The following is a 14625-nucleotide window of genomic DNA, read 5'->3' on the forward strand; positions in this document are numbered from 1 at the left end:
CTAAACAGTCTTGTGCTCAGTCATTTGTTTGAACCGCTTTGCCGACTTTCCCTTTTGGAAGTTCCAATTGGTAACAATCAGGACCATTAATGCTATAAATATTCCCCCGCAAGCGACCAATGGCCCTAAGATTGCAAACACGCTGAACCCATATGCCGCTGTCATGTAGGGAGCATTCGCTTTGAGCTGGTCAGTTGAAAGACCAAGCTGCATCGCAGTCAATACGACAGCAATGTAAATGGTAGTCGCAGCAAGCCAGCCTAGTTGATCTCGGAGAAAGTTGTTATAATTAGACCATTGGTTCATGTAGTATCCGAATTTAGTGAAGAGATGGACGACATTGAGTCGTCCGAGCCGTAGTTCCCCATACTGAAATCGGCGGTGGATATCCTCATATATTGATGGTGTGATGAGCTCTTCTGTGAATTTTTGCCATTCGATCCACTGGGAGAGGCTCGGATCATGCGGTAGGAGACCCTCTACTTTCGCAATGGCAAAATCGCTTTCAAATGATAGAAGGGCTGTGTATGTGAAGAGGAATCCAAGGGCAATGCTTCGCTGTACTTTGGTTGTGCATTCTGTATTCTGTTAATTATTTGGTTTCTTGTATCAGGTCCCACCTCAGTAGCTTACTTTCACCACGGGAGCATTTGCATCCTTGGGCACATTTCAAGAGAGTTTCCCAGGTAGTCGGTGAGAGGAGATATCGTGGAATCGGCTTCAGGAATAGCTGGTCATTCCCCCAGACTAGATGCATGTCCATTTTCTCGCATATTACTATCTTCCTTTCCAGGACTAGTTGGTAGTGCAAGGGTCGAGGTGGAATTGGCAGTCCGACCATCCAGAGATGTTCAAACACATTGTCAAGTCTGTCGACAGAGAGCTCGGATGCAAGAAATTCTTGCTTGTTTGATTTGACAAGAGCTAACTCGCCGGTGGCTGTTCGATATGTCGATGGGAATAGGGATGCAAATATATGGCCAGTATTTTCCGTTGAGGAGGATCCCAGCAAGTTCGTAGTAAATGGGACCACTTGTTGAGTCTATAATCCCAACCTTGTGTCAGAGAAATATATCCGATGAATACTATACAAACTTGAGGATGCTATTACCATATTTGGATCCATTACAGTGTCAGTGTCAGTGCTGGCACGGAACATTTGAATATCTCGGGTCCCCAGCTTAATACCTAGGAACTCGTACTCGTAGGTAGATAGTAGTACTACCAGTAGTAGTATGCTATATTTTTGACGGGTTGAGCAGCTGCCAGTGTACCCGCCGTGGACCCCAATTTAAATCACTCAAATGCTATACCTGAATATGATGATGCGACTCAATAGTAATATTTAACATTGGGAGGCAACTGTTGACTTTAAACCTTGGAATGGGACTGGTTATCATCTGACAATAGCCCACCAATTGCGAAAGTAGCTACCTACCTACCCAGGCGCTTAGGTGCATATAGAGGGGCAATGCTGATACTACATCGACCGGGCTACCTCGTACATAAGCACTGCCTTCCTCTCACAGCCTGGATACAGATTAGTAGTAGGAGAAGAAGGTTGAAACAAAAAGAACAATAGGCGAAAAAATTGAACGTACACTACATTCTTCCTTTTGAAATCAGATCAAAAGGCAACAAAAAGCAAAAAGAATTGACCGACGCAGGGGTCGAACCTGCAATCTCTTGATTCGTAGTCAAGCGCCTTGCCATTGGGCCAGCCGGCCTTGTTGAAAATATTGCAAAAGTTGGCTACATGACCAAAATAAAAAGAGGTGGGGTCGAGGGGCCTCTCAGCTCAATTGATTGGCGGATAGATATCCACCACTTGGTTGTTTTATTGCCTAACCCAATAAGGCAGTATAGACACCCTAAAAACAAGGCTCAAAGCATACTATGCCTCCAGGGATATATGTATGTCGTGTACCCAAAAGAAACCTCTATAGAAGCACAGCTTCACATGAAAACTCAGCTAAACCGCAGAAAGATTCTTAAATAATTTTCCAGAATCCCTGGTCACGAGGTGATGACATGGTGTTGCCTACACCTTCGGGCATTAGAGCCAGGATTCATGCAGATGTATTTGCCGCCCAAATCACTCAGCTGAGCGCTGGAGTTCTCAGTTCATAATTTGAATCACTCTGAGCAAGATCTGTCAAACCCATCGCCGAGAGATACTGGTATTGTTCATTTTATGTGGGTATATTGGAACACACCATGCTTGCCTGGAAGGGGAGTGAACTCGGCACCGCGGTGGCGGCCGTTGTGGTTTTACTGACTATGTACGTCACGGTTGGACTTCGCCCTATTCTTATTAAGACCCGCCGACACGGCAATATACCGCGATCGGGAACACTCGAAATCGTCTCTGATCCTGATAATGCCAAGTTTGAGTTCGTTGGGTTATCTCTTTTTACAAACATTGCTGACCCTCCATAGAATCATTGCAGTCCATGGCCTTGGTGCTGATCCAGATTACACATGGTCACATCCAGCTCCCAAAGACTTGACCAATAGAGCCAAAGAACGCGATTCTATGCATATTTCGAGAATACATCTGCTACGTGATCTCCTCTGCAAAGATTTTCCGAATGCGAGGATCTCGAGCTTCGCATATAACTCGAGGTGGATTACGGATGCTCCGATCAAGACAACGGAGGAAATTGGCGAAAGCTTGCTCAAGGAGATGCACGCCAGGAAATCCCCACGTGTAGGGACCCTGCTATGATCAAAAAGCTACTTGCGGTCTGCTAATTCCTTCAGCAGCGCCTTCTCATCATATTCATTGGACACAGTCTAGGCGGTATCATCAAAAAAACAGGTGTTCTAGCTCGCTGTGATACTTCCGGGTACTTCCGGGTACTTCAGTCCCTATCTGACATTCGATACCCAGGCTTTGTGCAGAGGTGACTCCCAGCAATTCATTGACGATACATGTGGTATCATTTTTCTCGGTACTCCTCATCAGGGCTCTCCTGTATTAACTGCGGGCGCCGTCCTAACTTTAGTGACCTTTCTTTTGGGATCGAACTCAACATTGCTTTTTCTCTCTGGGGAGCCATGAAAGTCAACTCAGCAATCTTCAGAGCGAGTTCGATCGACGCATCAGGAAACGGCGGCAGGGCAATGCTCTTGCAATTTGGTCTTTTTACGAGACAAAGCCTACATACTTGTTCAATTGGCTATCCTTAGGAAAAGTAGGACAGTTTCATCTAAGATATGCAATTGACTGTCTGACATTTACCTAGGTTGTTTCGCGGCCCTCAGCTGTAGTACATGGAGATGAGCAAGTGGATATTGATACTGATCATTCTGGGCTCAACAAGTGCGTTGGCTTTGAGGATAAGCTCTATCAAAAACTCAACGATGCTATAAGCAAGCTGCAAGCTCCATCTCTGCTTGATCAAGCCGACAGCCTATTACGAGGCACCTATTATACAGGGTCTAGACTTAAGATCGTGCGACTTTCTGGTGAGGAGCTGCTGATGGACCAGTGCTATATTAATCTGGCCATTGTGGAGAAGATTGCCAATGAACCTGCAGGCCAGATAAATGGAGAGGCCTCTAGTTTTTCGCTTTTGGCTAGACAGAAGGTTCAGATACTCCCTGAAACATCTCAGGTTGAGCTGTCGACAATTTTTAACCAGCGCGAGACATATGATAAGCGCACAATTCAGCCAAGAAGAATCTTGATCCGAGGACGAGCGGGTGTTGGAAAGACCACACGCTGCAAAAAAAAATAAAATAAAATAAACAAAAATAAAAATAAGCTATCACTTTACCCGCACTATGGAAACGGCTTTAAATGTCTCATGGAAGAAGCTATTTGACTGGGGGCTTTGGGTGCAGTTGCGGAGTCTGAAGGACCTTCCAAACACGGAGTATAATCTTGAGAGCCTATTTTACCATGAATACTTTTCCCAACATGGGTGTGATGAAGGCCGTGTCCTCGCCAAAGAACTTTTGAAGGAATTGCAGAATACGACAAGTGTCAGAACTTGTTTATCCTTGATAGCCTGGACGAAGTAGCCCATGAACTTGCTCGTCCGGACCTGATGTCTCGCCTCATCATGGATCTTTTATGCCAACCAAATGTCATCATTACATCTAGGCCCAATGCCGCTCTTCCAGCTAGCGTTAAGAATATTGACCTTGAGCTCGAGACGATTGGGTTCTACCCAGATCAGGTAAAAGCGTACCTTGAGACGGATCCTCGTACAAAAGAAAGCGCTGTCAAAATCCAGACCTTTCTTGACGCTCACTGGCTTATGCAAGGGCTCATGCGGATTCCAATCCAACTAGATGCACTTTGCTACACTTGGAAGGACTTCAAGGGTAGCGATGTGCCGGACACAATGACTCGAATATACAGCGCGATTGAAGAGAATCTGTGGAGAAAGGACGCCGTTAGGTTGGAAAAGATGACCGAAGGGGAAGCCGAACAAGCCCTTCCAACTGAGATTACGCAAAATATCCAGCCCGAGACAAAGTTTCTTGAATGTCTTGCCTTCAATGGTTTGTGCAGCGATGTGATCAAATTTACACCAGAGCATCGAGACAAATTAGTTGGAAGATTTTCTCTGACCTTGACCGTGAACGATACGATGAACAGACTGTCTTTCCTACGATCGTCAGAGTCATCAAGACATGAAGACCGAAGCTACCACTTTATTCATTTGACCTTCTCAAGAATACTTTGCGGCACGATATCTTGCACAGCACTGGGTTGGAAACAAGCACCTTGAGTATTATTTCAGCAGCAAACAAAATACACCATCAGATCCAATCAAGTTTCTTCAACGACACAAATACACTGCTCGATATGATGTCTTTTGGCGTTTTGTTGCAGGTTTGCTCACCAGGAAAAAGTACAACAAGATCAACCAATTCTTTGAAGAAATAGGCACCTTTGGACCTTCTGGGACCTAAACATCAACGCTTAATCATGCACTGCCTCAGTGAAGTGCCAAGAGAGAGAGAGAGAGCTATTATGTCGAAGAGATCTTGAACACGGTCTGACCGAGTGGTTGCTGTTTGAGTTTGAGATCGACGGAAACGTCAATCTAGCAAGGGAAATAGAATTTCCTTTACAAGCATTAGAGTATGCTTTTCGTGAAGGCTCCAATGAAATGAAGCGTTTGATTTTACAGAGATCTGCCAGTAGGGCAGGACTCTCCGAGAGTTTTGTTGAACAGACCTTTAAATGGGTAGGCGATGGCACCTTTTTCGGAGCTTCTGCTCGTGATTTCTTTCAGGAGCAGCCAGTTCTGCCTGAGGAGGCTCTTGAAAGATTACTTGCACAGCTAAGAAGCGAGAAGTTCAAAATCAGACACGCCGCGACTATTGTCTTGAGAGGAAGGAAAGTCTTGCCCGAAAAGATACTCAAAGGCATAATTTCTTGTGCAGAGAGCGAGAATTCCTACACCCGAGATGCCGCTGTCAAAGTCTTGACGCGAAAAAAAAAATCTTTCCCGAAACGATTCTCAAAGACATAGCTTTATATGCAGAGAACAAACATGGTGCACTTCAAGAAGCTGCCTTCAAAGTCCTGATCGGCCAGAGAGCCCTTCCTGCCGAGATACTCAATTTGATACATTCATAGCGGAATAAAGAGGACAAGGTGATCCGAATGAGAGCTTCAATAATCTTGGCCAGCCAACCAGTTTCATCTAAAGAGGCACTTCAAGACATAATCATTTTCTTGAAGGATTCAAATGAGACTATCCGTGAAGCTGCCGTGGAAGGCTTAGGTAAAGAGAAATCTTACCAGATGTTATCATCAGGGTTATAGCTTCCCGGTTAGAAGACGAAAGCAGAAAGGTCCGTTATGCCGCTTTCAAAGCCTTGGGCTGTCAATCTGCTTTACCCGATGAGATACCCAAGTTCCTTCTCATCGGACTAAAAGGCCAAGATGAAGGTATACAAGAGTTCACTCTGAAGGCCTTAGCGTGTTTTTCAAATATATCCATGGAGATATTGAAGTCATGTTTGAAGCTAGATGGGGATAGTTTTAGCGAGATTCTTGTTCCAAATGTCTTAGTGGGACAAAAAACCTTACCTGACATAATGACAGATTTGGCCACAAGACTTGAACACAAAAATGCTTCTGTTGGAGACAATACTCGCGATGCCTTGACAGATCAGTCGGCGCTTTCTCATAAGGTACTTGAGAGTATATCTGCAAGATTGAAGAGCCAGGATCATGGCACTCGATTGACCGCTCTTAAAACTATAATGAACTAGAAGAAATTACCTGATAATATGCTTCAGGATATAACCGTGAGGCTCAAGGGTGAAGAGAAAGGCGTTCAAGAAGCTGCTATTGAAGCTATTGGCAATGAATCAGGAAAATTCTTGGCTCAGGAGCTACTGAACGATCTATTGCTAACGCTGGAGGACTGTAACCGTTTGAATCGAGCTCCTGCCCGACCAGTTTATCTATGGCACAGTCACATGCATACAAGACGATGATTGTTTTGTCCGACAGGCTGCTGTCAGAGCTTTAGACAGCCGAGTGTTACCTGAAGGCGTCTTGAATCGCGTAGTCGCATTCCTGGATGCCGAAAAGCCGGAGGTGAAACAGAGCGTGGAGGCTGCACTCCGAAATTACAAAGATCAATATCAGGACCTCCTCAACAGCCGCCATGTCGGATCACTCTATCAAGCTCTACTTCGGTCAAGCTTGAGGGAACATATCACTTGGACCATTGAAGATGGTACTTCTTGCGTGACCCTGGGAGAAGATGTCAGGAAAGTCTCTATCTCCGATCAGGATGACTACTTGAAGACCATCCTCCAGGCGCGGCCAGCGAACTATCCCTCGATGAGTTCAAAGCTTCAGCGAGAGAAGGACACTTTATCTTGAGACGTCGGGAGCCAGGAAAGAAATAATGCCATTCAAACTTTTTTTGCGTGGAATCCTGCGTATGTAATTGCCAGTGTATGTAATTGGTCAAATTTTATACACTTGTTAAATTTTTATAATCTTCAGCGGATGAAAGTAGTATAATTTGAATATTTTCTCGCAACTTGTCGAGGATAAGACAAAATAAACAACTATAAAAAAATGACGTAAAATCATCATGTAATGCTCATGTATAGACAGCTTGACTTGAAATAGCCAAAATGAAACAGTAAATTCAGGGCCCTCAAATTCATATTCAACGCCTTGGAAGAACCCTCTTGTTCATCTTGCATCACAGCATATGTATATAAAGACGCCGTGACAAATCATAGCACAACGTGCAAAGGTAATATAAGAGTAGAGATGCTCAAAGAGAACGCCAAGTCCGACCGATGATGAATGCCGGATGACCAATAGTCAAACAAATACAAGCGATAGAGACCATTGAGCTCTCTAGGACCATCAAATCAACTTGGTTATTAGCCAAGGAACTTGAGAATCCACCCTGCAACTCTGCAACACGGAAAGTGGATCGAATAAAGATGGTCACAGTTGCAAGTCCAAGACCTATGAAGTATCAGTATCAGTATGTATATCCCAACTGGTATAATGGAGTCACATCACATACAGTAAAGAAACATCTTCCATTTCCGCTGTTCACGAAGACCGGTGAACTTATCATTCCTCTCCTTGGAGTTCTTGTGAACAGAGAAGATGAACTCAGTAGCCAGGACCATGAATAGCAGAAGAGAAGCGACTTGGAAGGCTAATCCTGCAATCATGATATTGATACCCGTGTTCTGTAAGCTGACTTGGCCGCTGTCGGCGATAGAGGCGATGGCTCCACCAGCTGCTTGGAGTACCAGGGAGGTCAAGTCACAGGATACGAAGATAATAGTATATGTTCGAGGTCGGAATCGTGCGAGTTGAGTCCCATAGATGGTGATGATCCTTCCCAGACAGATATAGATGGCGGCACTGAAGAAGGCGGGGGCAATGGTTAAGCAGATAAGGTATCTTTTATACATTTGTCAGAATAGTTCTCAGTATTATGTCAGTGTTCTTGATAATTGAATCACATACAGTAGAAAGCTGTTAAAGTTAAAGGGGTTTTGATGTAGCATAATCCGCCCAACATATCCCAATACTTCCAGGATTAAACCTGGAAGCATGGCAGCTGTATATGCCCATGTTAGGTACCACACCCCTGCGAATAATTGAATGCAGAAGACGACAGCGAAGAGGGCGACGAAAAAGGCATTGGCAGGGACATTAGGCATGTAGTCGATTTCAGCCTCGCTCATAGGACATGTTGATATGGTACAGTTGGATGTGTCGGACATGGTGAGTCGGAATTAGGAATTTCAACTGTTTGAGCTTCAACGGTGAATCAGGGGAATATTGGCAATAGATATTGATAGATATCGAAGGAATTGATTTGTATTATCCCAATGCAAGGCTTGGATAGATTGATCTGAAGTTGAATGCGTCTTGCATGAGATATCATGATATTGGAGGAATCCCAACAGAGCTATATACACAAACTCCGGCACTTGAGATCTGTTGAATCTGAATGCCTAAAGTCCAGATCCTTTCAAAAATGTTTCTTTTTCTTTTTTTAACCTTGAATCACATAAAACTCCGAAACTGACAAGGCTGTGTAAACTTGAATCAAGCTTATTTTCCTGGGCGGTGCAGTTAATCTCATTTGGTTTGTCCTAATATGGAGATCCCGAAGGATGATAGGATTCCACTTACATGACAGGATCATAAAATGCTCCGTATATATTGGACGCCTTGGGCCTCTACTATGTAGTCATGCTAGTCATGGTAGTCTTACTAGTAATATAGCCCCAATTTTAGGTATCAATATTCACGTTGATTGGTTAATCTGATACGGACTCCATTATCAAGTCCGTGTCCGTCGGATCTTCCGGGTAAAATTTGAACGCCGTGTCCGCGGATTGATTTGATTAAAAGGTACATACGGAGCCCTTACTCTCAGTCCGGGTTCCGTGTCCGATATTATTTTTTGTACTCCGTACGAACTAAACGAGCTAAACGGATACAGATTCCTGATGAGCGAGGGAAATACCGGTGTGCGGGTCAAGACCTGTGAGAACTGTGTTCGAGCTAAGATCCGATGTTCCCACACACCTGGATCTTTAATATGTGATCGGTATTACTCCTTTATCTGATTTATCCGATTTGAGGTCCCAGATCTGATCTGATCTAACTCTATATAGATGTCTTCGATTAAAGAAAGAATGTTATTTCCGACCTGCTCGGCCGCGTGCCACCCAGAAGAAGCGCTCAACGTAAGCAGAACTAACTATCTAGACCACGTATGTACTTTGTACTAATGATGTGGCAGACGCATAGAGGCGCTAGAGGATAAGATTGACCTAATTATGGGTCAAATCAATCGATCCCACGGATCAGATACATCTCATTCTACCCCCAAAAGTGACACTACAGACGTCATTGCCAAGGGACATACGCATGCTAAGAAGGGGCGTGGGCACTCCAGTGGTACTACTCAGAGACTTGACATCGTCGATGCAATCGGAAAAGGCCTCGTCAGCTATGATCTCGCAACAGATTTACTACAGGAATATCGAAAATCGTCACTCTTATTCCCCTTTGTGGTTATACCAGAAGCCACCACAGTTCAAGAACTCCGAGCTGAAAAGCCTTTCCTACTTCTCTGCATTCTCACCGTCTCTTCTTTCAGAGATGATGTGTTACTTAAATCCCTAGAGGAGTTGTTGAAGAGATTCGTGGCGGAGGTCATCCTTCATTCTGCTCATGATGCCCATCCACCTCATTTGGAAACAATTCAGGGACTGTTGGTAATTCTAGCTGGGTATGTTCTCATAATATTCTGTCTCTTGCTCTATACTAATTGTCTATAGAACTCGCCAGCTCTATCAATTATGTCGCTTCTCTCATTACATTCACCTTGCCATAGGCATTATCAATGATTCAAGAATGGACCGTCCACCCCAACACAGAGTCGCCACACGACTAGATATAGCTGGTGAGACCGATCAAACAGAGGTAGAGAATGGCCCAGGTCCAGAGGAGAGTAGGGCACTCATCGGCATATTCTTGCTGAATTCAACGTGAGCATACAACCTCAGTTTCTCCATATACGAGATCAACATACTAATGATCTCAGAAATTCAATCCTCATGCAAAAAACATGCACATTCCCCTGGTCATCATTCATAGAATCCTGCGCGGCAGATCTATCGCAGAAATGCGAGTACCCAGGAGATAAGTACATGATCTACTATGTCCAGTTACAACGTATGCTCGAACGCATGAATACACTCACAGCGATTGGTATTGAAGGACACTCCGATGTGGAACAACGGATTCGGTTATTCCGTAATGAGGTAGAGGAGTATAAGAATCAATTGGTTGTTCCTCCTACTTGTGATGGTGAGTTTCAAACACATCCAATCCATATACCACCTGGAGGACAATACTAATAATAGTGATAGTCCTCATCGCAACACAATACCATACCCTCGAACTCCAACTCTGCCAAATAACCCTCCTCGACAAAAAATCCACAACAACCCAAGACAATTTCCTCCTCATCTCCAGAAGTGATATTCTCTGTCACGGTCTTGCATCCATGAAACGATTCCTGGAATACTATTACACCCTCCCGCCGCTTCTTGAAACAAGTTTCAACATAATAAACTGGCTTGAGATTGGGTTCTTACTCGCCGCAGCATGTAAAATGGTTATTGCTGCCCTGGATCCTTCTCTACGACATAATCCGCAGGTTCAGAACCTGCGTGATGCACTCGACATGTCGAATATTCTCCAGTATTTCATTAATCGATTGGATCATGTCGCGAAGAGTTGTAAGGATATGGAGTTCTCGCATTATTCTGAGTGGCTTTCTGCTGCGAAGATTTGGTTTGAGAAGACCTTTCAACTTGCTAGCCTTGAGGCTTCGAAGATTATTGCTACTACTTCTGGCTTGTCTCATGTTGAGAATGGGGTTACTGGGTTTGAGGGCTATGGATCTGCATCTGGGTCGCAGCTTGTTGATCCGAGTGAGGGGTTACAGGTTGAGACGGATGTGAATTTGAATCTTTTTGGTTTGGATTTTGATGTCACGATTGAGGAGTTGTGTGGTGTTGGGGGTCCTATGGCTATGCCGACTATGTTTGATTTTAGGTAATAGAGCATTATTTAATAGATAATACTAATATGTTTATGAAAATGAAAATTTCAATTGTAATGGCTATCGTATGTATTCAGACAAACTCGCTCGCAGAGCTGTATGCCATAAGAGGTATCAACAGATAAAGCCAGGAAATCACGAGAATGATAAAGGAAATCTAAATCCAACAAAAAAATCCAGAAATTCGACGAAACCATTAAACTAACTTCTGCCAACGTGCAAGACACATGCTCACCACAACAATAGCTCCCATTACTCCCAAGATACCAAAGAACCATCCCAGGCCACCGGCGTCCTTTCCAGGGACATTCACGTTCATACCAAACAGACCACAGATCAAGTTCATGGGGACGAGCATGGTAGCGATGAGGGTCACCTTGCTAAGAACCTTGTTCACATGGTTACCGAGAACCAAGTTGGTGACATTCAGCTGGGCCAGATAGTTGGTGTGCGACCGACTCAGCATCTTTTCAAAGTGAGCCAAGTTGGACATCATGGTCACGACGTGATCCTGGATATCACCCAAGTAAAGACCAATATCGCCACGTGGAGTCACCGAGTACTGCTCGTTGCAACGCTTCGAGAATCCTCGAATGACATCTGCCTTTCCACCAAGAAGGCGCATCAAACTCATGACTTTCTTGCGGAGACCACCAATACGGGGCAAGAAGGACTCGAAGTCGTCTACTCGGGCAATGAATACATGGTCTTCAATTGCCTCGGATTCGAGTTCGACATCGCGGATAACAGGACCAAAGCTATCAACAATGTCATCACTGGTTCTTGTTAGTATACGTGAATATAAATTTGGGGGCAATCAGCTGGGGGCAATCAGCTGGGGACACTCACATCATGGCGTAACAAATCCAATCACTACTCAGCGAGACATAGTCACGCAACTTTCCAATACGCTTGCGAACGTTGGCAGCGTGAGGGTTGTTCTCAAATGAAAAGGTCAAGACTCCATCACGGAAGACCACCATGTAGAAGTTGACCGGTTCCAGGAACTCCTCACTGGTCTTGTCCATCTGGAAGAACGTGCGGAAACAGACAAAGTAGTACTGTTTGAACAGCTCGACCTTCTCACGAGCTTCCTGCGTGAGAATATCCTCGGTTGTCAGGGGATGGATGGAGAATGCGCGGGAGATTGCACCCAGCTCCTCCTCAGTAGGGTTGACCACGTCCAACCACCATACACCACCCTCAGGACCCAGCTGGAAAAGGTCACGGAAGCTATCACCAGGGAGCACCAAATCTCCAAGGTCTGCAGCATGGACTGTTGTCTGGGACTCAGAAGAGAAGAAGCCAAATCGCATAGGGTCACTGATATTGGGGAGATTCTCCACCAGTTGCTTCTCGTCGACAACCTTGGGGAACTCTTCCTCGGAATCCTCATTGGCTCGGTACGTACCAGTCGTATCGGTTGATTCGGACTTCTGAATCCCACCCGTCTGGCCTTTCTCACCGGGGCGCAGATCGTAGAAGATGCGAGGGCTCTTGCTCTGCGAGCTCATGCTGTGCTTACGGCGGGCAATAGTAGTCCTGACCTGTTGGTTCAGGGCCACGAACTCCTCCAGTTCCTCATAGTCGATGACGGGGATTCGACCAGGCTCCTCGAATGGATGAACACAAGCCTCTTCCGGGCCATCGGGAAGATCACCAGGCTGAGGGCGAATGACACTCGCATTGCTGAAAGTCGGACGCCGGGCCTGCGTACCGCCAGAGACGGTGCGCTGGAGCATGGCCTCGAGATCTGGAGGGCCATGGCTGTCGAGAGTATTGGCGCGTTCACGGCGACGAGGATCAGCGAAGGCATCCACGGAGTTTGGTGGCGAGGATGACCGAGCGGACACAGACGAGGCGCGGGAAACAGTGCCCAGGTCTTGATGGCCAACGCTAATGCGGCGTGGGGTTTGGAACTGAGCCGTGGGATCAGCAGAGAAGCGATGGCCGACCCCGTTTCCTTCATCATCTGAGGCATCCACGACAGCTTGTTCAAAGTCTCGGAACAAGGGACCATCACGTAGAGCGTCATTGGCATGCAAGAGATCGGGACGGTCCAGAGTCTCTCCCTTTGGTCCTTGGTGACCGAAGTTGAACTCCTTCATCGAATCCTCCATAGTGGTCTCAATACGTGGAGGATCCATCGAGAAGCGGTGGTCGTCCAATTCCGGCACTGGGGTGCTGAATCGGGTGAGACACAGCTCCTTCTCCGAACGAGGGGTGTCAGACATTTTGAGAGCTCGGAAACCGACAGAAAATTGAAAACTCGATCAGTAAGCCAGCTTGAATAGTGGTGAGGTGAGGAAACTGTTTTTGGTTGTCCTTTGAGGAACTTGGGTTTTTTGGTGTGTATTGTATTTTGATATTGCGATTTGGCAGCTTAAACAGCTGCAGACGCAGGTCGGTAAAGAAGTCCGTTTATGGTCGACGGCCCTCCATCCATGAACCAGACCCTGTACAAGGGTCTGGAGTTACCGACACACGTCTGGCTGCCACAGTTGGATGGGTGTAAGTCGAGTTAGGGGGGGTCTGGTGTCGCCCCCGCAGAAGACCCGGAACTTGGGACCCGCAAGAGGGTGAAGGAGAGAGGCCTTGGTGTAGCGAAGTCCCGCCAACTTGAAGGAGTCGAGTAAAAAGGAGCCCGGGTGCTCCAGGGTTGTGAGTTGGTGATGCGGACTGCGGCGTTAAGAGCGAGCTCGTCGCAAGCGGGATTGCAGAAACTTCGGATGAAGGTGCAGTCCTCAATTGGATGGGAAAAAAAGAAACTTCAGTGATCGGGTAGTATTTCAGAAAAAGAGAAAGCTCCCACAGTGAATCACGGTGGGAAATAAATTTTTGGGGGAAAGAAGTTAGGGGGGGAAGGAGAGAAAGAAGAAAATCCAGGACGCTAAAGTAGGTAGTGGCGAGTTGAACTAGACCGTGGACGGGAACCCACTTTGACAAAGAATTTGATCCATCAAGATCCTCAAATACTGGCATTATTATAGATATAAATAACCTTTTAACTGGAAGTTCATAATTTTAAATAGATAAATATATAATAGATACATTCCTATCTCTCTTCTATATACTAAAATAAATAAATAAATACTCTCTATATACAAACATTTGAAAATATCTCTCTCCTATATAATGAAAATTTCACTGCGGGTCACGGCGTTTCCCGTTAAGTTTCGCCTACTGCGCACATGCGCATGGAATGATTGGCTGTGAGTGATTTACCAGGTTATACTTCGTCATACTTCTTACTTCTTTATACGAATACCTAAGGCCTCTATATTACTCCTATATTACTCCTATCTTATATCTGTATACGAGTATACACAAAGGATACCCCTTCTAGGTACCATTGGTCTATTTATTCTCTCTATATATGCAGGTTCAAAGTATTGACCACTTAGAATCATTCGATTAAGAACTACCGAATAAGCAATACTTGTTTCTGATTTGGCATATAATCTCAACTGGTCCATCTTTTCCCGCATACACTAAAACTACTAGTACTAAAATT

General features: G+C 45.3%; 7 protein-coding genes across 7 annotated transcripts; 4 read left to right on the top strand and 3 right to left on the bottom strand.

The window, feature by feature from the left end:
* Positions 1-1114, bottom strand: N7483_001690 (uncharacterized protein; the record flags this gene model as incomplete). Its single annotated transcript, XM_057085127.1, has 3 exons — positions 1-578; positions 634-1042; positions 1112-1114. 3 exons carry the CDS (start codon positions 1112-1114, stop codon positions 1-3), a joined length of 990 nt encoding a protein of 329 aa, XP_056951276.1.
* A 1103-nt stretch (positions 1115-2217) lies between these two features.
* Positions 2218-3743, top strand: N7483_001691 (peptidase C14; the record flags this gene model as incomplete). The annotated part of the gene is made up of 3 exons (XM_057085128.1): positions 2218-2282; positions 3059-3197; positions 3249-3743. The coding sequence occupies 3 exons, from the start codon at positions 2218-2220 to the stop codon at positions 3741-3743; spliced, it is 699 nt and encodes a 232-aa protein (XP_056951277.1).
* A 327-nt stretch (positions 3744-4070) lies between these two features.
* On the top strand, positions 4071-4745 carry N7483_001692 (NACHT domain-containing protein; the record flags this gene model as incomplete). The annotated part of the gene is made up of 1 exon (XM_057085129.1): positions 4071-4745. The coding sequence occupies one exon, from the start codon at positions 4071-4073 to the stop codon at positions 4743-4745; it is 675 nt and encodes a 224-aa protein (XP_056951278.1).
* A 1321-nt stretch (positions 4746-6066) lies between these two features.
* N7483_001693 (uncharacterized protein) lies at positions 6067-6865 on the top strand (the record flags this gene model as incomplete). Its single annotated transcript, XM_057085130.1, has 2 exons — positions 6067-6162; positions 6434-6865. 2 exons carry the CDS (start codon positions 6067-6069, stop codon positions 6863-6865), a joined length of 528 nt encoding a protein of 175 aa, XP_056951279.1.
* A 406-nt stretch (positions 6866-7271) lies between these two features.
* On the bottom strand, positions 7272-8247 carry N7483_001694 (RTA1 domain-containing protein; the record flags this gene model as incomplete). Its single annotated transcript, XM_057085131.1, has 3 exons — positions 7272-7471; positions 7533-7921; positions 7988-8247. 3 exons carry the CDS (start codon positions 8245-8247, stop codon positions 7272-7274), a joined length of 849 nt encoding a protein of 282 aa, XP_056951280.1.
* A 728-nt stretch (positions 8248-8975) lies between these two features.
* N7483_001695 (fungal specific transcription factor domain-containing protein) lies at positions 8976-11108 on the top strand (the record flags this gene model as incomplete). Its single annotated transcript, XM_057085132.1, has 6 exons — positions 8976-9001; positions 9151-9222; positions 9279-9770; positions 9820-10029; positions 10086-10351; positions 10414-11108. Coding segments are annotated over 6 exons (1761 nt in total), but the record flags the coding sequence as incomplete, so codon positions are not given.
* Positions 11109-11307: 199 nt separating this feature from the next.
* N7483_001696 (magnesium transporter CorA family protein) lies at positions 11308-13345 on the bottom strand (the record flags this gene model as incomplete). Its single annotated transcript, XM_057085133.1, has 2 exons — positions 11308-11887; positions 11961-13345. The coding sequence occupies 2 exons, from the start codon at positions 13343-13345 to the stop codon at positions 11308-11310; spliced, it is 1965 nt and encodes a 654-aa protein (XP_056951282.1).
* Positions 13346-14625: the final 1280 nt, after the last annotated feature.

The sequence above is a fragment of the Penicillium malachiteum genome (assembly GCF_028827825.1).
Source record: "Penicillium malachiteum strain IBT 17515 chromosome Unknown utg000001l:1.0-8184562.0:1.0-8186909.0, whole genome shotgun sequence".
Taxonomy (NCBI): Eukaryota; Fungi; Ascomycota; class Eurotiomycetes; order Eurotiales; family Aspergillaceae; genus Penicillium; species Penicillium malachiteum.